The 26,402-nt window shown below is 32.0% G+C and overlaps 3 protein-coding genes across 52 annotated transcripts in view; 1 reads left to right on the forward strand and 2 right to left on the reverse strand.

The window, feature by feature from the left end:
- Positions 1–394: 394 nt before the first annotated feature.
- On the reverse strand, positions 395–14,849 carry LOC139517075 (cell growth regulator with RING finger domain protein 1-like). The gene is made up of 6 exons (XM_071307743.1): positions 14,705–14,849; positions 11,357–11,484; positions 10,754–10,913; positions 9,237–9,390; positions 5,362–5,469; positions 395–1,310 (listed from the first exon to the last, which is right to left on the reverse strand). The coding sequence occupies exons 1-6, from the start codon at positions 14,809–14,811 to the stop codon at positions 816–818; spliced, it is 1,152 nt and encodes a 383-aa protein (XP_071163844.1). The 5' UTR covers positions 14,812–14,849; the 3' UTR covers positions 395–815.
- A 4,112-nt stretch (positions 14,850–18,961) lies between these two features.
- On the reverse strand, positions 18,962–22,842 carry LOC139514425 (D-aminoacyl-tRNA deacylase-like). The gene is made up of 6 exons (XM_071303641.1): positions 22,709–22,842; positions 21,427–21,517; positions 20,689–20,788; positions 19,702–19,834; positions 19,331–19,416; positions 18,962–19,189 (listed from the first exon to the last, which is right to left on the reverse strand). Exons 1-6 carry the CDS (start codon positions 22,749–22,751, stop codon positions 18,995–18,997), a joined length of 648 nt encoding a protein of 215 aa, XP_071159742.1. The 5' UTR covers positions 22,752–22,842; the 3' UTR covers positions 18,962–18,994.
- A 2,700-nt stretch (positions 22,843–25,542) lies between these two features.
- The window catches only part of LOC139514426 (cilia- and flagella-associated protein 70-like), a 37,270-nt gene continuing 36,410 nt past the window's right edge, over positions 25,543–26,402 (forward strand). For 49 of the 50 annotated variants that reach the window (XM_071303642.1, XM_071303651.1, XM_071303645.1 and 46 more), the window contains exon 1: positions 25,552–25,646. The gene's annotated coding sequence lies outside the window, so the exon portion shown is untranslated. Of the gene's footprint in view, positions 25,647–26,402 lie in introns of all 50 variants that reach the window. The other variant, XM_071303682.1, reaches the window with a different exon arrangement.

The raw sequence follows: 26,402 nt of genomic DNA on the forward strand, positions 1-26,402 counted from the left end.
ATCTGAATTGTAGATCTAATCTTGTTGCTTATTTTTGCTTATTCAAGTTTCTATCTATTTATCATAGTTTTTAAGATATAAGGCAAAAATGCCAATAATTGTTAAAAATAGTCATCAAAGGGAATTAACCCCAATAAGAAGTTGCCTTACGATTTCCTTTATATGATCTGTATTGTAGATCTTGTTTTGCTGTTTATTTTTGCTTAGTCAAGTTTCTATCTATGATGTTTTTAAGATATGAAGCAAACAATGGTAAAAATTGTCATCAAAGGGAAATAACTTGAATATGGAGGCAACTGGCGATTTCAACAATACAGACTTATTTGCGGATCTTGTTGTATTAATCATTTTGCACCTTACAGTTTCTGTGTATCTATTTTAGTTTTCCAAATAAATAATGTCTTTTGTTTAGGTAATATGTGGTTTAATTGACTTTTGAAATACTGATACTCACTTTGGCTGTTGGCCTCATTGAATATTAGTTTTTTCAAAAGTCAATAAAACCACACATTTACGGTGATTTACCTCATATAAGACAGTAATTGTATAATATCACTGGCATTAGAATTTTCTCTAGATCATTAAATTCTTGCAACTGAATTCTTCCTTCTCAATATCTTGTTATATTTGTAATGAAATTTAGCAGAACTTTGCCATTTTGTTATTTCAGTTCTATATCATTGTAATGAGATTTTTTAGCACAAAACTATTTCAATCATTGAAATCGGCTCTGATACTTTTGCTAGTTATGTCATGAAATAAATTGTGTTTCTTGAGGTGTAAATAAATAAAATAAAATTTGATTAAAAGTGAATTCACTGAAATCCCAGAAATTCATTGATACGTCTGTTGAAATTTTCCCATTTATTTTCACCATTCATTCTACTAGGTGATATACCTTCTCTAGAGGATCTATCACTAGAATCATAAGAAGAAAAAGTGTCCTCATCTCCAATTCTGAAATATGACACAATATAACCACGGCACATTGGACATTTATCTAACTGTTGTAAACAAGTATCACAAACACATGCATGACGGCATGGCAGGATGGCTATTGTAACATCTTTGGTTTGACACACTACACATTCTGCTGTGTGTATCTGTACATTGTTTTCATTAGATTCTGTATGAGGATGGTCTTCACTCTGAGGCCGTCTATGTAAATCACTGTTTTCCATTACACTGGTATGTTGTGCTAAATTGTCATAACTAGTGGATGTATGTGAATCCACATTGTCATCATTATTAATGGAGTTATCTCCTCCTGGGGATACTTCACTTTGTTGTAACTGTGAAACAAACAGAGGCTGAAAATTGAAAAAAAGTCAATGAAACTAGAAAGGGTCAAACTGTCTCTGAAAAATATAAACTGTCTAACATGATAATTTAATGAAGTCTAGAAAAGATGACTGAAAAGATTCTATCATAAACTCACTCCTAAAAAACTTCAGTAAAACTTAATGAAAGGGGCATTACACAAATAAAGTTTCAAAGTCAGGAGCCTGTAACTCAGTGGTTATTGTTTGTTGCTATATGTCCTATTTGTTTTCTGTTCGTTATTTTGTACTGAATTAAGATGACAGTTTTCTCGTTTGAATTGTTTTACATTTTTCATTTCAGGGCCTTTGAAGGGCATACAATATAGTTACAGGGGAGGTAATGACGTTGCTAACGTAAAATGTTATTTTCGTGATGTCAAACTGTGAGATACAGTACATTCCGGTTATTTGCATAGCCTATTTGTCAGACGAAAGTATGCAATAAAGCGGAGTATGCTTATATCCGAAATGCCAAATTACGGAGTCAAATAACATCGATAGTGCAGATCAACAAAGAAGGAAGATGAACGTCCATAGTCCACTTACAACATATTGAATGCTTATTTATTCTAATAAAAGTTATTTGTCTAGTGTCATACATTTTATTTCATTGTGTATTCTTTCAATAAAGATTATAAACACATTTTGTTTAGTTTATTTATGTACCGATTTTTCCTTTACCTGAGATACGAAAATAAAATTGTTCTAAAAATAGATTTGTTTCTATGACCCAGATGTACAAATTACATTGTTACACCTTGTTTAAAATAAACTGTTTAACAATACTACACAGTTTATAATCATTGTAAACAATAATTGTGCAATGAACTGCCTTTGATATTCAGTATTTACCGATTACACAGTGATGTGACACTGTTACTTTAACACCGCTAGTTTCGTTTATGCAAAGCAGTTCACAGGTGATGGGGCCATGCACGGGTTATTTGCTGGACACGAGTGTTGAAAGTGAGAAATATATAATAATCAGAAGTTAATTTTCTTTTAAAAAATATTAAAAAGAAAAGATTAATGTATAAAATTCTTCAACCATATATAAAAGCCCTGTAATATTTAACATAAATGTAGATCACCCAAGCTGAATTACGAGATTACACATTGGATAATGATCGATAATTAGCAGGCGTTAATGTTTTAAAAATTCACCCAAAATGGAATCTATGAACAATGTTTGAAATCCAATCAATAATTAACACCTTTTGAGATAGAAGATCATCGAATGGTTGTGTTTTTACAACAATCAGCTGATTGACATTTTTATGACCTCGAGGCTTAAAATAGAATATGGGAAACTTTACCTGTGTACACATCGAGGACTTTTTTATAATCATATAAACACGAAAGATACTGTTTTAAAACTTTATTTGAATAACACACAAGTAAATGTGAAATAATAATGAAAATTATGATGCATTCAAGTAAAATATACTTACCAAATTGCCGTTTCCGGTCAAAAATCTCGTCAGTTTTAACAGAGCATATCTAGCTGGCGATTATTTTCTATGCAATAAACCGAAATGCCACTTGTAAGGCTATGCATATAACCGGACAATTTAACATTAGGTGAATGGGAAATGGTTTCGTGCAGGAGAAAAGTATGCAATTAACCGAATTATGCTATTAAGCGGTATGCAATTAAGTGGAATCGACTGTATCAGGAAAAGATGCATTTTCAACTGATTATTATCATTCAAATTGATTTAACTACGTCTGTAAAAAAATATTTAATTCTATATTATGTCTGTGATATAGTTTAGAAATTTACCTACATAAAACACTAAAAATAGTTTTTAGTACAATAATATATTTTCTATGTTATACAAAATAAGTAAGAATACCAACTTGTCAAAAGAGAGGAAAATGGTTGAAAAAACACAGCCGGAACATCAAGAAAGATGACAGACGAAGAAGTTATGAGAACTTTATCGACCTTATCATATATTTCTAAAAGTTTTCCTGACCTATTTATATATTTTTTTCAAGCTTGAAAAGGTGACATATTTCACGGCATGGTCATCACCTTGTATATTGGAACCTGTGCCCTCATGAATAAAATAAGAAACCTTGGTGAAAAAAGACTCACCTGTAATGTTGTCACCTGGTCGTCTGTTGTTTTAAGATATTGGTACATTATGTGTGTATCACTGTTACATACTGTATCTTGTACAGGTATCACAGTGAAAGACTCACCTGTAATGTTGTCACCTGGTCATCTGTTGTTTTAAGATATTGGTACATTATGTGTGTATCACTGTTACATACTATATCTTGTACAGGTATCACAGTGAAAGACTCACCTGTAATGTTGTCACCTGGTCATCTGTTGTTTTAAGATATTGGTACATTATGTGTGTATCACTATTACATACTGTATCTTGTACAGGTATCACAGTGAAAGACTCACCTAACGGTTTATTTCTTCCTCAGTGATATTTTATCCTGAGGATAATTTGTCCCGGTATTTTTTTTCCAGACATGGTATTTCACAGGTTGATTTTTTCCAGAGGAGTGAAAATCTATCTGTGTTATGCGGATAGAATGTACCGGTATACATTTGCCGTACTATATTTCACAGAACCGTGTGAAATATAGTCCCATTAACTACTATGTAAGTTACTCACAATTAATATATACCTGACTATAATATAATTATAAAATGTTTCACAAAGGTAGACCAAATTTGCATAATTTATCAAAGGGAGGTAATTATGAGAAATTTATATTTTAAAGATATTAATATAATATATTTCTGAATCTATTTTATAGTGAAATTTTTCCTTGAATCTTATTTTTTATATATATTCATTTATATAAAAAGATGACTTACAACTTGATTTAATAAGACAGATAACATTTCACAGGTAAAAACTATCCAGCTGTTAAACATGCTTTTGTTCCAATATATTGTTATGCTATGATTTATCTCATTTCCATATAATCAACAGCTACATCTCATGATCTCTGTCCCCAGACAAAACTATTTATATAGTTAAAAATATCATCATAATCAAATTCTTCTATTACTGTTTTAAACAGTAGTAATGCAACTATATTTCTACCTTACTTTTAAATTTATATTTGTACTGAAATCTGAAAACAACTCACTTTAACATGTATTACACTAGCCTTCTTTAATCATGATATTATTTTCACAATTTCGCCTTGAAATTACTTCTGGTTTTCTTCCCTATGTTTCATGATAATTTTCTTTTTAAAAGGATGATATTGACTGGAATATTTCAGTGAAATTAGTTCCCATTATAATACATTTTTTTTTTAACAATTTCGCTTTTTTTTCAAATACACTATTGTTATTTCATAGTATTTTTAAAGGATAAGTTTTTTCTAATAACTTTTTACGGCAAAGGAAAAAATATCCCAGGGAAATATTTTCCTCCGGATAAAAAAATAACAACTACTACTGTGACATTTTTTCCTCCGGATCAAATTTCACCCGGATATAATTTTGCTTTACATAATGTTGTCACCTGGTCGTCTGTTGTTTTAAGATATTGGTACATTATGTGTGTATCACTATTATATACTGTATCTTGTACATGTATCACAGTGAAAGACTCACCTGTAATGTTGTCACCTGGTCATCTGTTGTTTTAAAAAGATATTGGTACATTATGTGTGTATCACTATTACATACTGTATCTTGTACATGTATCACAGTGAAAGACTCACCTGTAATGTTGTCACCTGGTCATCTGTTGTTTTAAAAAGATATTGGTACATTATGTGTGTATCACTATTACATACTGTTTTTGTACATGTATCACAGTGAAAGACTCACCTGTAATGTTGTCACCTGGTCGTCTGTTGTTTTAAAAAGATATTGGTACATTATGTGTGTATCACTATTACATACTGTATCTTGTACATGTATCACAGTGAAAGACTCACCTGTAATGTTGTCACCTGGTCGTCTGTTGTTTTAAAAAGATATTGGTACATTATGTGTGTATCACTATTAGTACATACTGTTTTTGTACATGTATCACAGTGAAAGACTCACCTGTAATGTTGTCACCTGGTTGTCTGTTGTTTTAAGATATTGGTACATTATGTGTGTATCACTGTTACATACTGTATCTTGTACATGTATCACAGAAAATACTGCAACCTGAAAAATATAAAATCAATCGAGTTTTTAATTAAATGTTACAATAAACATTTTGTAATTGTTTGGCAATTTTTTTTATAAATGCCATTTAACAGGTCGGGACCACTACCTTATATGGAAATGCATAAATTTGCATACTTATGTTCTCGCACATGTAATTGTTTATTTACATGTGACGCAATTTATTTTTACCTAGGTTTTTGACCAATCCACTAAATGAGTCACAATGCATGATGGACTACTACGTGTTTACCATCAACCAAGAACACGTGTTATTTACTGAAATACAACACATTTTTCCTGCAATGCGGGATTCACAATTTCGCTTAGTTTTTCATTTTGTGTATCCTCATACATAGTTCGTGATATAAAGTATTACTTCCATGCTCAGATTAACGAAGAGTTGTTTCTATGCGAAGAAAAAAGGGTTTGAATTACCCGATATATAGCCATTAACATGTTTGAGGATGGCACAGAGATTTCATGTATTTGTCCACCAGAAGCAACGAAATAACAGCGAAAAAACACAATTACCCACGAGACAAACTTACTGGTGTAAAGTAAGCCGTCGATAAAATGCAGCCGGTGCTGATATTCAAGAGTACAGCAATGTTCGTTTAGATAATTAAAGGCAAATGTGGGATCCTTGAATTTTGTGTTCGTAAAAAAGGCGAAGAAAATTAATATTTACATACATGGCAGTGTTAACAAAATCTATAAGTATTTTTGTTGGTCACATTTCAGTATATGGGACTTCCAAACTGTTCCCTTTTTGTTGAAGGTAGTGAAGTCAGCAACTGTAGTTTCAGTTTGTTCTTTTTTTAACGGGCTCGGAGATTTGCCAAACTGAATAAAATCATTACAGCTGATTTCTTAAACCTGCAAAGAAAAACTTTGGTTGGCTTGCTTGCTTTGTTTGTATAGTTGTTTATACAAGCTTTGAAAATAAGATTGACATCTTTAAACAATATATATATATAGGCATAGTTTAACTTGTATATTTTATATTTTGTACAATATACAAACAAAGCAAGCAAGCTAACCAAAGTTTTGCTCCACATGCATTAGGAAATAAGCTGTAATGATTTTATCTATATGTATGTGCGACAAGGTGGAAAATTTGATATGTTTTGTGAAAATTGCAGCGTTGGATCTATAATAAAAAAAGAAGATGTGGTATGATTGCCAATGAGACAGCTGTCCACAAGAGACCAAAATGACACAGAAATTAACATTTATAGATCACCATACGGCCTTAAACAATGAGCAAAGCCCATACCGCATAGTCAGCTATAAAAGTCCCCGATATGACAATGTAAAACAATTCAAACGAGAAAACTAACGGCCTTAATTATATAAAAAAAATGAACGAAAAACAAATATGTAACACATAAACAAACGACAACCACTGAAATACAGGCTCCTATACAATATAATTTTTTTTTGATGGGATAGATTTCTTGTCCTTTTATATATTTAATTGGGCCGTTTTTTGTTTTTTGTTGTTGTTTGGATTGTTTTACACAAGTAATTTTTGGGTCATTAATAGCTTACTTTTCAGCATAGGACCTATGACTGCTTACTTTACTAAATTATGTCTTTGTTGGAAAGATGTCTCATTTGGCACTCATACCTCATCTTCTTATTTCTATATACAAAGCACGTTTTAGAAAAAAAAATAATCGGTAATATGGCACCCACCATGATCCAGAGACTTTTGATATTGGAGATATTTTACATATGTCAACAGGACAGCAGCCGAACGATAAAAAAAACCTCTGAGGTATATTTTGTGATAAAATTAGCAACAAACGGATATTATCGATGGATGAAACTATAAAAAATGTATTGAGCTATATACCGTACCCGCTCAGTGGCGGATCCAGGGGCGGGGGTTCCGGGGAATGGTCTCCCTTTTTTTGGACGATCAGTGCATTTGGATGGGGACGTGTAGTTGGAACCCCCTCCCCTTTTGTCCAGGGTTAGGATCCCCCCTTTTTTTAAATGGCTGGACCCGCCCCTGTCGCTTTCATAACACTTCTTTTTAGCATACTGAATATTATGATGTTCTTACTATTAGTTCAGGTCCTGATAAAAAAAAATACACATTCAGTACAGAAAGAAGTGTTTCAATAAAAGTTTCGGGTTTTTATAGGCAGAAATGATTTTGCAATGACATTATACAGGTTTAAAAGAGCTCAAATGATTTTCTTACTGGACAGTGGTCACTTCATAGGATATTTCACTGTGTCATGTCGTGAAATTAATTCAGGTTCAATTCATAACAATGCACAAAACCGGTTCAACTACTTTTGCGATGCGAAAAAGAAAGTCAAATCGTGAAGCCAATAAACAATATTTTTTTAATCTGAGCATGCAAATTGAAGATTACGTTATATATTTTACATGAAATATATTTGCAGAATAAAAACTTTGGTAATGAGAGTCCCAGACAATATATTAATTGACTGTTTTCCAACTAACTCCACGTGTTTTAAGTAGTAATTTACTCGTAGTAGCCCACAATGCATTGTAGTTCATTGACTCGATTGGTCAGTTTTTCAAGGCCATATTAGCCTTGTGTTTTGGAAATTACTATGCAAATATATTCTGACGTCAGAAAATCTAGAGTTCTCGACCTGTTTAAGGTGGTACCTAACACTACAGGGAGATAACTCTGTAAAATCAGCTACACGTTTTAATCACATTGTATTGTTAAGGAAATATTAAGCTTCTCAATGATCAAAGTAAGTGTTTGTCAAACTACTATATATCCAACCAAATTTTTCCGATAAAGTCTGTGGTTCAAGTTTTTTGAATTTTTTATATTTTTTTCAAAGGGTCAAAGTAAATATTTTGTCAAAATTTTATGAAAATTAAACGAGCCAAATTAATTTTAGTCAAGGTGTTGAACCACCTTAAGTCTTGTCTACAAATATGTTTAGTAACTTAAGGATGTACTTTGGTGAGGTTAGGTGAAAATTATTAAATTAAGAAGTTGAAATTGATACTATAAGCCGGTAGAGCATTTGTTAAGGATCAAAATAAACTAAAAATATTGATAGGCCATGGGCCTCCTTTTCGAGATATTGGAGATTTAAAATATGACAGGAAAAGGCTGACTCAGACTTTTACCTTATATTTTCATTGGTATTTTTGGGTCTCAAAACAAAAGAAATAAAATCAAGAATCTTCTAAAATTTTGGGAAATGACCTTTCATGAAAAAATAAATGGGTGTTATGGGGCAAAATATTTTACCTTGTATTTTATGGAAAAACACCAGGAGTCCGAATATTTGACATGAATTCCAAGACCTTACCAAAGTACATCCTTAAATCAGCTGAACTCACAATTTCATACCCATCCCTATTTTATACCCTTTGCTAGGGTAGACCCAAGTGGTGGATCCAGAAATTTTCATAAGATAGGGCCTGCTCCAGTCATTCTTCATTGAATCCCTATATAAGCAACCAAATTTTTCCCACAAAAGGATGGGCCGGGCCCCTCTCAATCCACCTCTAGACCCCAACATAGTTAAGGTCGTCTGATCGAACAAAAGGTCCACCATGCCATATTTCTGAACAATTCAGTGAAATCACTGATATAGGAGAAATTGCAAATACAAATTTGAAAAATACACAAATAAATTTTCAGATCCCAGAACAGGCATGGTTGAAAAATGAACAGATGGATAGAAAAGAAATGGACTTTATTCACTTTAATCATAATCATGATTCATGAAGCATAGCATAATATGATCACCTACAATTTGAGGATATGGACTGCTGGTTAAATCTGATATATTTTCTATGACTGTAATAACTATTGCTGGGTATCTGCTTCTTGGTCTAGATCCTAATAAATCTCCTGTCACTTCTGATGGGTTTTTAATGAGTTGTTTATGTTGTCCTGGACTTAATCTGGAATTTAACAAAAATAGAACAAAATATCAAATATAATATTTATTATTTTCCTGAAAATAAATACAAAAATTACTATATGTATACCTTTGTCTTCTCTACAAAACAATAGAATCCAATGAAGATATTAATATTCTACAGAGGGTCTTCACATTAAGAAAGAAACAGCAAATTTGTTGCATTAAAATTAAGTCCAGTTATGCATAGGCCTATTTGAAATTGTATCATTGCGTAAGTGATAAGGGTCTTATAAATCATTGGGGGTGTTTTGCTTGAATAGTTTAAAACACCTTGATTCTAAGTAAAAGCTTGTCAATTATAAACCTATAACAAGAGGCTGTCACAACGACAGCAAACCGGATTTATTAACATTTATTTGTGTCCTGGCAATATCACAAGAACCATAACTGATGTAAGGTGAAAGTGAAAATTGTCAATATCAAATTTGACCTGCATTTTGTCATCAGTATCAACATATTAAAATTTGAAAGAGCTTAGGTTGAATGGTTCATGAGAAAATGCAGCAACATGAATGGAAACGCCAATTTTTGATCTTTTAAGAACCAACTCCTGAACGGCAAAAGTCAAAATCGACAATATTAAACTTGACCTCCATTTTGTCATCAGTAACAACATATTAAAATTTGAAAAGCTTTGGTTGAACAGTTCATACGTAAATGCACGGACACGACTGGAAACGCCATTTTTCAATCTTTCAAGAACCATAACTCCTGAACAGTAAAAGTCAAAATCATCATTCTTCAACTTGACCTCCATTTTTTCATCAGTAACAACATATTAAAATTTGAGAAGCTTTGGTTGAACAGTTCATTCATAAATGCACGGACATGACTGGAAACGCCATTTTTCAATCTTTCAAGAACCATATCTCCTGAACGGTAAAAGTCAAAATCGTCATTATTGAACTTGACCTCCATTTTTTCATCAGTAACAACATATTAAAATTTGGGAAGCTTTGGTTGAACAGTTCATGCGTAAATGCACGGACACGACTGGAAACACCATTTTTCAATCTTTCAAGAACCATAACTCCTGAACGGTTAAAGTCATTCTTGAACTTGACCTTCATTTTGTTGTCAGTAACAACATATTAAAATTTTAAAAGCTTTTGATGAACGGTTCATGAGTAAATGCACAGACAACATTTGTTTGCCACAAGCTCGACTGCCCGTCTGCCCGACCGCCCGCCGTACATCCCAAAATCAATAACCGACATTTTTGTCACAAAAATCCGGTTAAAAACTGTTACCCAAGAACAAAAGTTTTATATTTTAAATAAAGTAGAGTAGTACATGTACAAGCATTTCCCTTACAATAAAATGCGTTTATCTAAAATACTTACTGTTTCCCTGTTTCTATAAACAATGTAGACTCTTTCAACCACTCTCCTGCTTCCAAGTTTTCCAGTATGTCTAACCAAGGCTTCTGAATTTCTTGGAAAAATTCTGTGATGACAGCTCCCCAATAAATGTATAGCAAGCAGCTTTTCTTTAAAGACAAATCTGAGAAATAAAAACCAAGTAAATTTTTTGTTGGTTAGGCTTAATGGAAGATAACTCAATTTCTATATTGTGTTCTTAGATTTGTTTTATTGAAAATAATATACTTCAAAAAGTGTGCAAAACATTTTAATATTTTAAGACAAGCCCTGAAACTAGAAAATAGAAGACATGACTTCAAATTCACTTGTGAAAAGGCTTTTTGTTTGAATGCAGATTTATCCAGCTATGTTTGTTTGTAATTATACTGTCCTCCTTGATTGACAATAACATTATTGTATTGTTTTAGATTACAAAAGACAAATATGAAACCTGGGCACCATCTTTAATCAAAATAAAAAATGGAATATTGTTTTTAAATTCAAACTGAAGAAATTTGGGGATTTCACAGTAAAGGTTAAAAGAAACTTGCAAAACGTAACATTTAATAGTCTACAGGTGTATACCTAAGTGTTTCAAATCAGGTGATAACACAATGCTGAATGGATTCTGTAATTTGTAGCCTGGTTGCTCCATTTTTTCTTCAAATCTAGTCACTGCACCAAAATTGCGAAAAATATTTTCATCGTTTAATCTGCAAATATATTAAAGAAGTTAGTATACATTGTATTTTTACCCAAATATATAGTTACTAGAACACACCCGCGAAATTGCGGGCATATACAGGTTGTGAACTGTTGTAGGATGATTTTTTGTAAAATATATTATGTATGGAGAATTTCATAAACGGTATCAAAAGGCCTCTCCCTTTTTATAAAGTCAGATACTTGTTTCCTTTCTGTTGGATTCAATTATTTTCGTGTTTCTGGCCTCACGCAATTATTCTTCTCCTTTGCTACAATGCATCTTTTGGTAAAAGTCAAATTAAATTAAAAATTTGCACCGATTAATTCAAATATGAAATAAATTTAACTGCTTATATATAGACCATTATTAGTCTAATAAAATATGCTTCTAGGACAATCCATCAGTGCTTTTTCTTTTGAGAGCCTAATTAACATGCCAATGGTAGGATATGAATCTTGTATAAATTACTTATACCGACTAAGGCTAATTTGAGTGGTGGTCAGAGGGGTCCTAATCTCGAAATCCCGGGCTAAAACCATGAAATCCTGAGATACAGAATTTAAAGAAATTCATATCCCGAAATCAAAAAATATACTCCCGGATCCTGTAGGGATCAATCCCCAACTCCTGAGCTTAAAAACACTTGACCCCGACGTCCTGAAAAAGGTCCTGCCTCTCTCTAATCTCTACCCTACTTTCATTTTTGCCAAATCACTACTTTCACTTTCAACAATAAATGTTTATGCCCCATTTATGTGCATTATGTTTTCTAGTTTGTGCATCCGTGCGTGCGTTCGTTCGTTCGTCCGTCTGCCCGTCTGTCCCGCTTCAGGTTAAAGTTTTTGGTCGAGGTAGTTTTTGATGAAGTTGAAGTCCAATCAACTAGAAACTTAGTAAATATAGTGCCGATGTGGCATCCGTGTACTATGGACACATTCTTGTTTCCACATGTTTTACTTCATGATTTTAATATATATGCAACTGGTATGACCCCTTAAATAGTAAACATTTCAAAGAAAACAGTAGACAGAATACAGGGAGTCTCTATATATTAAAGTAGTATAATCATGATAATTGTAGTTTACATGTGAGAAAAATAATTGTCCTCTCCTAAAGGAGGTATAATAGTTGTGGTTCTTGCGATCTAAACACCATGATATGGAGAACGTTCTGATTGGCGAATTTATTTTTCATTTTTGTTATCTATCATAAGATTGGTTGTTTTTGTGAATGCTTCAAAACGGAAGCCTTATCTATGACTAAAAGTCCAGACTCCTTTTTTGTCATTTTTCTCCAAAAATAACTCAATCTGAATAATCATAAGAATGGATGACAAATGCGACTATGCATGTGAACACGGAGGCATAATGATTAATTTATCGTGGAAGGAAGAGAAGGGACACACAATATGAGGTCTTCTCGTTTAATAGTATAGATACTCTAAATATACTACTTCAATTCAAAATTAAAACATGCATTTTTAAATAGTCTGATTTTTTAAATGAAATTCAGATGGAGAATAACTTCAGGAAAAGATTAAACCTGCAAAATGTAGTATTGTAAGGTTAACACATTGTGTTAACATTTCTAGATGTTTCTGAACTTTGAACAAACAAAGCTGTTTTAAAGCCCACAAATAAATTTGTTTGTAATCTCTATTTTCCATTGTCATGAACATGCATGAAATGTTTGCCACTGGATGTTAAGCAAACAAAATACAAATCAATCTCTGTTTTACTGAGTTTATTACTGTGTGTTTGTTTTTCTACATTGGCTAGAGGTATAGGGGGAGGGTTAAGATCTCACAAAAACATGTTTAAAAAAAAACACATTTTTGGGCCTGTCCCAAGTCAGGAGCCTCTAGCCTTTAATTGTCTTGTAAGATTTTTTATTTTAGTTCATTTAAATATTAAGGAGTTTAGTATTGTGTCCATTATCACTGAACTAGTGCACATTTTTGTTTAGGGGCCAGCTAAAGCATGCCTCCAGGTGCAGGATTTTTTCACTACATGTTGAAGACCCTTTGATAGACTTTGGCTGTTTACTGCTCTTTGGTCGGGTTGTTGCCTCTTTGACACTGACACATTCCCCATTTCCATTCTCAATTTTGAAACAATTAATGTATTTACACTAATTTTTAAGCTGAGTTTTGTCTCCAAATGATCCTAGAAGTGGCTCAAATAACCTTCTGACGTCAATCAACAACCACTTTTTAGTTGTTAGGTCAAACTTTTTAAAATGTTTATGGCAAATTTTACAGAAACTATGATTTTACGTAATGGCGGTCAAATTTGCATACAAGTGTAAATACGTCTATAGATAAGAAACTGGAACCACCTAGATGACACAATTGTGCGGGTAACAAGTGTAGTGAAAGTATATGAGTGTGTTGTGTATTGATTGTGTTTATACAACACCTAGTTATTAATACACCTTATCGCTATTTGTCCACCATTACTTGACATCACACAGGTTCCCTTACAATGTGAAATTGGCATATGAACACAATGGAAAAGTGAATGTTGTATGACTTCAATAGTTCAAGCGGGACAGATTCTCTTGATCAGCCGGGAATAGCCATAAGGTGTATTGCTATATAAGTAACTTCGTAATGCACCTTATCGCTATTCCCAGCTGACCCTTGAATCTGTCCAGCTTGAACTAATACACATTATCGCTAATCCTGGCTGACCCGGCCACTTGAACTTTTGACGCATACAACAATCACTTTTCCATTGTGGCATCAGATATTTTGCTTTATGACGTCAAAATTTTACGGGAACCTGTGTGATATCCAGTAATGGAGGACAAATAGCGATAAGGTGTATTACTATTGACATCATACAACAATCACTTTTCCATTGTGGCGTCAGATATTTAACAGTAAACTATTTAATATTATGACGTCAAAATTTTACAGAAACCTGTTTGATATCTAGTAATGGCGGACAAATAGCGATAAGCTGTATACATACAGATATTAATACAATAATATTTAAGTACAAAGGAGAAACTACATTAGTGATTATAAGTTTACAAGAAAAGATAATTACACGAGAGATTACCCCATCATCAATACAAAGATTGAAGATACAGATACCCATTTTATGTCATATATACAGTGTAATCACAGGCACTTGTTTCTATCCATAGGAAGGTTGACTATTCTTTATGGATAATCGACCTTCCTGATTTTGTTATGTACGGATTACAATATTATTGGATACCTTAAAATCACAAAAACGATCAGAATGAAACTTAAAACGGTTCCCAAAACTGGTATATAGTTTGTGTAATTCGCAAATGAAAGTAAATTTGGGATTTCGTCTGTCATTTTTAGTTTTCTGCATCTCCACAATGAAGAGTTCCATCTCGTTCAGCTACAAACCCAAATATTTCTATTATCAAAACACCACAAGTACGAACGTTTTATATCTATCAATTAAGGCAAGGACGTATACGTGGTGTTCTTGCTGATAGTCGCTCGATTTTAAAGTCATAGTATTTTCAAAACCTTAGCATTCAATTCTTACTTAGAACAAAATGAAAAAAAAAAGATCATCTTTTGAATGACCTTAATTCATAAATTAAATCCGAAATTTTAAACACAAAAACAGAAAAAGACAAATTATCATTCGACATGGAATCAATTATATGTATACGTCTTTTAGTTATATATCTGAAATTGGCATATGAACAGCAAAGGTACTTATGATCACTTATGGACAGGACACTTTTTTTTTGTTTTCTATTGATTTCAATAATTGTCGCTTTTTTCTTTATCATTAGAACATAAATATACTACAAATTATTAACTTGTATTTGTTGTTTACTATCAATTCCAAGTTTTATATATATCAGTGACCACTGTAAATATTTAACTTGGAATTGATACCTGCTAAGACTACATGATGACATTCAACCAGTACATGAAAGACTAAGATATTCAACAAGTACCTGTTATGACTATAGGACATTCAACAAGTACCTGTTATGACTATAGGATATTCAACTAGTACCTGCCTTAAATATAGGACATTCAACAAGTACCTGCTTTGAATATTGGAAATTAATCATGACGTTCCTGCTTTAATCATGAAAGGACAAGTACCTGCTATGACTATTAGATATTCATCAAGTACCTACTATGACTTTAGAACATTCAACAAGTACCTGCAATAACTATAAGACATTCAGCAAGTACCTACTACAAAATGTATAGCTATAAGACAATCAGCAAACACCTGCTATTACTAATGTAGTACATTCAACAGGTACCTGCTATGACTGTGTATAGGTTCTGAAAAAGGATGTGAAGGAGGAAAATGATGATGATGACGATGAAAACAAGACATTCAACGACGATGATGATGACAACGACAATGATAGTGATGATGACGACGACGATGATGATAAGGATGACAAAGACGATGATGATGATGACGACGATGATGATGATGATGACGACGATGATGATGATAACGAATACGGTGATGATGGAGATGACGATGATGATGATAACGAATACGGTGATGATGGAGATGATGATGATTTTTAATTTTTTTTAAATTTGGGTGCTCGTATGAGTTTTCGGTCAAGATATATATTAGCTGGCTTTCAAATGAGGTGTCATTTTATATATTAAACATCTAACATAGGTAGCTTGAGTTTCGCTTGCTGAATTGAAATAAAACTTACAAAGATTAGAAGGCAGATAAAGGTAAAGTGGAGAAATCAAAGATTTTTGTATCAAAGGTCAATGTCATTATTACTACATGATGGAATAAGACTGCCTTGAGGCACACCTTATTCCATAAACTGGTGAAAAAACAGCCAGTCTGTTAATGAGAATTTATATGCACAAACCAGTTATTCTTTGTGTTGGTAAGACATTTACGCAATTATACGAACTTTTAATTTATAATGAAATAACACCCATTGACTGCAATCAACATATATAAATCTTCAAACCAGGATAGCTAATCTTTAAAGTAGATAGATCTTTGCATGTTGATGATTATTTTAACCAAGTTTTGCTAGTAACTCCTTTAGTTTCGAAAATGACAGAAAAAAAATTGCTTCGCCGAGCGCAGCTGGATACGAACGCAGATGTCCATACATGAACAGTTGGGGCAAAAATGGATACAATATTCGCAATTGATACAGGTCTGAATTTGGATTGTAATATTTGACACATAAAAGGTTTCTGACACAGAATAACTGTAGTCAAAGAACTTCAAATGGTTATGCGATTTGAATTTATATAAATTTCCTTTTGCTTTTGTGCAATTCACTATGCTGTTGCGAATTGACCCCCTTCCCCCCAAAAATAATGATTTAACCCCCCCCCCCTTTTTTTTTTTTTTTGCAAAAAAAAACCAGAATATTTGAAGAAATTTTCTTTTCAATTTCTGAAATCTTGAGAACAAATTGTCCCACCCCCTAATTTTTTTATTATACCTTCCCCCCAAAAAAATTTCTTTCTCTCAAGATATGGTTATAATCTCAATTCACTTCAAATTTCCAATGGAGTGACTGCAACCATTATAGCCCATTTAAATACATCATAAAAGGTTTAAAATAGAAAATGACAAGCATTATCATGGCTCAAACTAAATTACCTTCATCAGATTGTTAGTTCTAAAAATAAATTGACAGCTTATCACCTCATGACAATACATTCCTTTATGTATACATAATTCAATAGCAGGGTAATGGGTGTAATTGACAATATTTTGTTTGAATTACCTCCCTTACACTGCTTTTAAATAATGATTTGTACTAAGTAATTGTCCATTAACAAGGACACCCTTGGTTTACTCCCTATGTTGACCCTAATTCCTAAACAGTTTGAGCCATACACCCCCCCCCCCCCCCCCCTCCAGCCAATTCTTATACCTTTGTGGTATGGAAGCTTATGGTATAATTTCAGAGAGATCAATACACCATTCCAAAAGTTATTGTCTGGAAACTAAAAAAATGTCTTTTTTGGCCTCTTTTTCCAAACCTGTTGGGACAATAACCCCCAAAATTCATCCCAACCTTCTTTTTGTGGTCATTAACCTGGTGTATTAATTTCATTGATTTCTATTTACTTATACTAAAGCTATTGCCTGGAAACTAAATGTCCTGGGATGACGCGGATAAGGACACAATACCAAATTGGCAATATACAACCGCAATTTTTTTTGTGATTGTATAAAAATTGTACATTTCAGGGCAATTACTCCAAATTAGGTTGACAGATATATCCTGAAATTTTCAGGTTTAATAAATCTTGTCACACTTACATGTAACATTTTTTTTATTATCAAGGAAAGATGTGTGTCTGAGGCTCTCACAGTATGGTTTTGTCCAGATGGTACCTATTTTGAATACAAGTATTCGTTTTCTTTTTAAATTATGCACCTGAAATTGAGGAATTGTTTGTTTCATTTTCAGATTGGGAACATAGCTTTTTACCATAACTTTCTTGCACAGATTGTCTACCTCATGTTATCTACACGGTCACCTCATTCAGTTCACATAAGGTGTCCATATGGCTGAGTTGGATGTAAAAATATTGAGCCATGTTTGTCAGATTATTGACTTTTAAGTCTGATGCTTTGCATAGAGAGAGAGATAGTGTCATACAAACTTTTAATCAACCAACCACTCAATCGTCTATTAAATAACCAATCAAATTGAAACAAATAACCAACCAACCAATCAATCAATCATGCATGCATGTTTCGATCCTATGTGTTAATAGGGAGTCCAGATCTTAGTTCTTTCTGTGAAGCCTGTTCCAAGAGACTGTTTCAATCTTTCACAAGTAATTTTACAATATGCCAAGCTCTATGCCCTGAATCTAGAAAAGTGGTGATTTAATTTGAAAAATAAAAAAAGGTCTACTGACAGATATCTCTGATATCTAGACACCCATACATATTTTTGTTATTCAAGAGGAAATAAGAAGACAGAGGCTGAAACCACTTGTAAAATAGAAAACATAAATATTTGTTTATTGCTATTTCTATGCTCTAATTTGTGATAAGTCATTCAACTTTAAGGAAAGAGTTGTTTACTGTCTTTCATTGCTGTTAAAAACAAGTCTCCCAAAAGCCTGAATCACTCATAAACATATATTTTATTGCAATAAATTATGGTGGGTTATTTGTAGTAATTTTTTACAATTCAGATTTACTTTTGTTTTTGACAACCTGTGAATTTATTAAAAAAAAATGTATACAAATTTCATGGATTTTGTTAAATTTTCAATAAAACACAAATTTTCTATTGGCTTTTTTGCAAACTTTGGCAAAACCAAGAATTCAAATATCCAGGAAAATACAATTTCTTTTCAATCCAAGATTTTATTTTAGGCCAGATGATCTAAAAAGACAAAAACATGGTAGATGTTGGAAATGAACAATAACATGTAAATAAAAAGTAAGGAAGACAACAGGCATAAAACAGGCCAATTTCTTTTTTTTAAAAAGCCATAAATAATAATCTTTTATTTGCATTTAATAACATTATGTTTCTTCTTGAGATAAACTGATATTTTTTAGAGAGTCTGATGTCTCTTTAACTTCTGAAGGCAGTTCCTGTGATGTAACAGTACTTGATTTTTTATCTGAGTTTTTAGATTCACTTTTATCTTTACTCTTCTGATCTCTTTTCCTCGCTGCCTCTTGCTTCCTCTCCTGTTTTAACAGAAAACTAGGATCCTATAAAAAAAAAAAGATAAATAGAATTAAGTTTATTTTGAAAATTGAGCAGTATTTCAAATGAGCAATCACTAAATAAGCTTCTACCTAAGATGAGATGAAGTAATTTACTGTTCTGTCTAATGAAACAGGTACAGTTACCTGTAAACTACTGGGAGTATCTAATGGTATAGTAACGGGACCATCATTCTGTATATGTATCTGCATGTATCCTCCAAACACACCACCTACAAAAAATAGATCATGAAAGTAGTTTAGTTAACACATGTTTTAGCACAAATTTATGTTGCCTTCTTTAATAGATTTCAATAAAAGACATTTCTTCTGTTTTATTTGAGCCATGAGTACTTTCTGAGGTGGAAAATGCATATGAGAATATCAAATAATGGATTTGACAACTGTCAAAAAGACTGTCCAGTAAAACTGAATTATAAAATGGTTTGCAATTGGTTACTATTCACCAGTCATCTAAGTGTTGTATATATATCAAAAGTAGTATAACAAATGTAAACCTTTGACTTTTCCTGGTTTGTACATGGATCGCATCAGATCTAAGAAATCGTTGTAAAATGGTTCTGAATATTCAGGATTCATTGCATCATGGAAGTCTGGCTTATTTCCCTTCATCTCTAATGCTAAAGTGAACTGTAATAGAGCATATTTTTTTATGTTCACTCTTTAGGATGTCATAGTTATCACATATCATTAGACAGTAAACACTTACCATATATTTGCAGAATATTTAGACTACTGGTAACCAAAATATATATTATAGTACATGTAATAATATATTCAATTGGTTTGTACAAATGTTTCCAATTTATGATGACCAAAGGTATTCAAAAATTAAGTTTTGTAGGGTTCACCGACAAAAACCAGTAAAATTCATTTCAGGCCAGTAAATGAGATAAATCTTGATTTATAATGAGAAGGTATAATAGTAAGGTTTGTTTAATAGTTTTTATTCATCATGTCACTTTTATGACCGGAAATGTTTGGCGGTTAGCAAAATGTCAAAAAGATTGCAAAAACTTCTGATTTTTTTGGTGAATTATGTTAAAATGATCGTCTTTTGAAAAGTAAACGACTGTTTCATTCTTACCAGACAGACAATGTCCAGATTTATTTGTCAGGAACATATGACCATTTTGGAATCCATGCTAGTATGACAGATTAAAATTTTCCTTGTCTGATGTATATGCATGGTGTCTAGTGGTATTAAACCAAGAAACATTCCTTGTAAATGTGTTAATGAAAATCAGTGAGAACAACACGATATTGGCCTAAGTATAAGCACTTTTCCTTCAAAACTACTACCAGTATCTTTTTACATTAGTTTTGACCTTTAATACTGAAATACAAATCACACAGACTTTATATATATCTTTATATCTGTTCTAATAATGTATACAAGATAAAATCAAAATTGAAACATTTAGGATATCTATTACAGACAAGGATAAATGACTATCTCATAGACTTGTCTGTAAAAATCTTACCTGACTTATGCATAGAATTTCATATCCCAGGTCTTTGACACTTTTATCCCATTTTTTACCATCATCATCCCACAAGCGTATATTTACTATCTTTTTAGCTCTAAAATAGGAACTTTTTATTAATAAAGAACCTGACATAATGAACATACATGTATACTTTAATAAATAGGTTCATTGATGCATCAAAGGTTTAAATCATAACACATTTTCCATGACGCTTCATATCTTTTTCTTTTTCTCTCTCATTTAAAATTACAGGTACTCAAATGTAGAAAACACAAATACTTCTATAGTTGAAAGCATGATGAATGCTTTACAACTTCAACAGCATTTAGTAATAAGTTCTGAATTACTGGAATTTAAAAAGTATTTTAGCATACCTGCCAATTGTCACTATTTCTAGGGTTTCCCCCATTGAGACTCCCAATCGGAAATTTAAAAAGAGCAGTTTTGTCTACAATTTAAAAAAAAAATCAATTTAACCATGGCTATAGGATTGTAATTAGTATGAAGAAGCAAATAAACATTATTGAAAACAAAATTTGGTTTTGTAGGACTATGAGAGCCATCTTGTATGTAAAACCCCCATGGGCATTTTGAAATGTTGGCAGGTATGTTTAGTCTGTTATTTACATGTTAGTTTACACATGTTGTGAAAACATAAGACTCTATCAACAGTTCCACCCAATTTAAGTACATGTATAAAGATAAATGCTTATTTGTACTTTTAAAACTCACAAATAGTCCATTTCACCAGCTTTATCTTTCCTGGTGATCCCAACCAATACACACAAACCTTTACCAATAGAATTAATAACTTCTCCATCAACTGAAAAGATAAATAAAATCTGTCAATTAGAAGCTGGACACTGATAAAAGTTGAATGCAAATCAAAAGAATCAGAACAGTTTATAAGCTTCCAAGCGGACATGTAAGTGAAGGTTTTCTTAATTACTATATGCTCACCTGATTTCTCCTCTGTATAAGGCCTGAATAAAGGTGATAAATCTTAAAATCATTATTACATTGGTTGCAGTGAATTACATTGATTTCTCAGTTAAATAAAAACTGATAATTTCACATGTGAAATAAACTGGTTATTTCTTGTTGCTTGTTTCTGAATGTTGATAGTGAATGTGTTTATAAAATGTACTTGTATAATTCATAATAAAATATTGTTCAAATCAAACCAAAGTGTGAATGCTTAGAAAATGTAGAAAAAGATATAGTTCCTTACTTTTTCTACTTTAATTTTTTTTTTTAAAGAAGCTATTTGACAATGGAATAAAAAGACTACCAATTCAAAGAATTCAAATATCGAAAAATTTTCAACTCCTGACTGAACAACACTGACAATTAACTCATGCACTAATGTGTTGTTAGAGGGAAGTATAATATGTGGGTACCTTCATGATGAATAACGGTAAAAATTCTTGCCAAATGCGTTAACAGTAATTTTTGGTACATGACGATAAAATGTAAACTTTCTTTTTAATAGTCGATAAAAAATTCGACTGATTTTGATGAATCACGTTAAATTTTTTCCCAAACTATTAATTAACAGTATTAAATGATAAATATTTGAGATCTCTGTCCAATCAAGATAAGAATATTTTGAAGAATCAAAGTAAAATTGAGATCTCTGTCCAATCAAGATAAGGATATTTTGAACAATCAAAGTAAAATTTGAACCAATTTGACGCTAACGGTAGCCCAAAATGACCGTTTGACGGCATAATTACTACCTCTTGTTAGGTCTATTGTTGAATATTTTTCTCTATTTGAATTTTTCGATTAGTTATTATATAATTATTTGGCGCCGAATTCATCAACTAAATGCTGCAATGATTTTAAATAGGTGTCGATTTGACCAGGTGCCTCTGATTAATTTGACTTTTCTATAGCCTTTAATTGTTGCCAATGTTGCCTTTGTTGGCAGTGTTGTGCCCATTTTTAGACGAAAGGTGTTGTTGCATTCTCATAAAGTCTAAAATTTCTTTATCTAATGTGTTAGTTTCACCTGTCACACTTGCTTGCATAACACGTTGAATGATAGCTTTCATTTTTACAAGTTAAACTTTGTTTATGTTTTTGACAGGTGCGCTTTGCGTGCCCAAGGTTATGTGCAGATTGTTCTCAGACAGAATCATTTGAGATGCGACTAAGGAATACAAAAACAACCCATAATGATGTCCAATGATGGAACTCACGTTTTTTTTCAGATTTACTAAAAATAATTTTATTAATCATTGACTTTGTTATAAGTAAAACTATTTTGACGCAGGTAAAATTATGATTTACCTATTTACCTAGGAAAATTACAGTTTTACCTAAGAATTGTATTTTTAGCCAATAGTAGTCATTTGTCATTAAAGGGGCACTAGCTGTCAAATTCATGGTCACCGATTTGACTCAAATTCTCATATTTGATTTATAACAATGTAAAACATTTATCCAAACTATCAAAAGTCTAAAATAAACAGTTTACAGAACATGGGGTAGATAATATATATAGGTTCGTTTCGTGTGTATTTTAGTCCAGACGCCATCTAATTAACTATTGATTTGACCTCAGATGACCATATAAGCGATGTAAACATAAATAAAGATATGAATAGATTAAACCAACACGTGCAATTAGATTTTTATAGGTCTGTTAGATTTTATTTTAAATATTAAAAATTTATTTATGTTTACATCGCTTATATGGTCATCTAAGGTCAAATCAATAGTTAATTAGATGGCGTCTGGACTAAAATACACACGAAACACATGTCTCTGGTGTATATAATTGAACGTGTTGAAGTCAGTCTACAATTTCGCCGAATATTTACGATGTATCATGTTAACTTGTCTAAAGCTAGCTGCTATACTAGGTTATAAGTTTCAGTTTTATTTATGATGTATTCTGTGGTACTGCTATTAGGAAATAACGGTTTTTCGGAATTTCAGCACTGATCAGCACTTCATTGTATTTTTAAATGTAAAACAATTGAAGGCTAAATTATTTGTATGTAATTGAATATGTTGAAGTTTACATTCACCGAATATTTATTTATCATGTATTCTGTGGTACTGGTAATTTTATTTAATTAATATAAATTTGGCAAATATTCTGTATTTAACTTTTAATAGATATACATAAATTTTGATATATATATATATTTCGTTCATTGATGTAACATATACATATCATAAATGAATATAGGGCGAACGAACCCAGGGCGAACGGACTATCAGGGCGAACAAACTCAGTGCGAACGAACCTAGGGCGAAAATGTAATCAGGGCGAACGAACCCGATACCGTTTTGAATCGTATAAGAATGATTTTATGTCTTCTTCTTCTTTAGGTTTTCAGTAGTCCTTCAATGATCTGAAGATTAATTACTGTTTGCGCGCGCAGCGTGGCCTATATATATATTTACAAAGACAAAGAAAAAAACAAATGCACATATGTGCATCGAATTAGTAATCAAATGATTTGCCGTAGTTTCACTTTCATTGTTGACATTCTTTTTCTTTAAATAACCAGTACACGTACAATGCAATCGTTGTCAATCTCGGCTAGCTATAGGGGCTATGGTTTTTTTGGAGAAAAAAAGTTTGTTGCCAGTTTTTGGAGAAAAAAATAATTTGTTTTTGATTCTGAGAAAAAAAAATTGTTTGTTTCACCCTCAGCTGCCACTATATGTACTGCAAAAATTGAAAGAAAAAAATTGTTTTCGACTTGTCGCGAAAAAAATAGATTGTTTTTTGCCGAAGGCGAAAAAAAAGGTTTGCACAGAAAAAAAAACCATAGTCCCCCCCCCCCCCCCCCCCCCCCCCGAAAATCAAATGGTTGCTGCCTAATTATCAATGTTTCTTAGCGTAATTTGTCAAAATTGAACCTTTTTGGCTGCAAAAAGTGAATTGTTATTTCACTATTTCACTTTCATTATTGATTGAACAGAAAAAAATCAAACTTTAGATTTTTTTTATATATCTCGTAGCAGAGACATATATACACATATGTGTATATATGTCTCTGCTCGTAGCTAGTGCCCCTTTAAGGTGGTATGGGTGTCTTCCTCCATCTTGGATTGTAAAAAACAGAGAACCAAAGGTCTAGATTTTCTATCAAGTTAGCAAAATTTGATGCAGGAATGCAGATATTTAATGTGAATTTTCATTTAAAAGAATTAATTTATAAGAATATAACTTATAAATATTGATATTTTTGCAAATGATGATTATTTTTGGTTGTTCTTAAAAATAAATTAAATTGGCATTTTAAGGGGACGTAACTCTAAAACAGTGCATTTTCTGAAGGATTTTACATGGAATTTTCCTATTTTGTATTTTAGCCGGAAAAAACGTACGGTGACCCTATCTTTTCTTTTGATATTCTCAAAGCATTGTCTGAAAGCTATTTTTTCCTTAATTATTTATTAATTCTATCCTTTTGTTTAGTTTCTAATCACAAAATTGTGTTTTTTCCTGTATAATCCATACAAAATGTGTCATTTTGTCACGTCCTGTAGCTTGAGAAAATGTGCGGTGACTTATCATTTTTATAACATTTTTCAACATACATCAATAGATACTACGTTTTGGCAAAGTATGAACAAATTCTATCATTTTTATTTTAGACTCCCATACCAACTTAAGCGAGAATATTATCAAATGATCGGCCAAAGGGGAGTAACTAGAACATATTTCGCATCGTAATTACTAGCTTAAAAAAAAAACCCAAACCGTTCATGTACTTTTCAAATGATGATACTTACTTACTTTTTGGTTATTAACTATATTTTAAAAGATTCTATGAAGATATAATCTGTCAAGAACTAAGTACTTGCTAAGTTCTCGCGTTTAATTCTACCAACGGAAACGGAAATCGGAAAGCATCGCCTTGGCTACGGCGGCAAACGATATTATTTGGTCGAGAGTCAGAGTAGATATTGTCATTGAAACCTAAGTAAGATATCTTTATTGATTGTAAGATATTGCAATAATTTAGATTTTTAAAAACAAGAATATAAAAATCACGTCATAACTACTATGACTGAGTCTGAAATCAACATGACTAAAAATACAGTTTGCAATATTTTTGACTGGGTTTTAGAATTTTTTTTATTTTGAGCAGTTTAGTTTATTTTGTACCAGCCAATATCTAGAACTTTGAATAGCACTTTTCTTAGTCATGATTAAGACTATTGTTGTAAGTCCTAGATTACTCAGACATCCAACATCTGTTTTGCCAGACATGCTTGGACCGTGGGAGCTCGTCCCATTCTGTTCTGTTCTGTTCAGGTAGATTCCTCCATTATATATGGGAGCACTCCCACTTGGGGATATATGGTTTTAAAATATTTACAGTGTGGTGTGGTGCTCAAGTTTAAAAAAACCTTTTATACAGGTAAAACTGTGAATTTTAAGAACAATTGTTTAAAATTATGTGCTATTTACATCATTTATGGATTGATTCTACCTAGGTTGGAGTTTATGATTTTAAAAACAGTCTTGATCCCTTTTTATGAGACGTTACTATCATATGTTTAATAGATTTTTAAAAAAAGGATTTAAATGTGAAAGAAAAATGATAAAATCAAAGGGTAAAAGGTAAAAATAAGTACGGTAGATCAAACAAAAACAATAAGAATGGGATTAAATATATGGCAGTATGGTAATAATTTGAGCAGTTTAGTTTATTTTGTACCACTATTTAAAAAAA

This window comes from Mytilus edulis, chromosome 3 (genome assembly GCF_963676685.1).
Source record: "Mytilus edulis chromosome 3, xbMytEdul2.2, whole genome shotgun sequence".
NCBI lineage: Eukaryota > Metazoa > Mollusca > Bivalvia > Mytilida > Mytilidae > Mytilus > Mytilus edulis.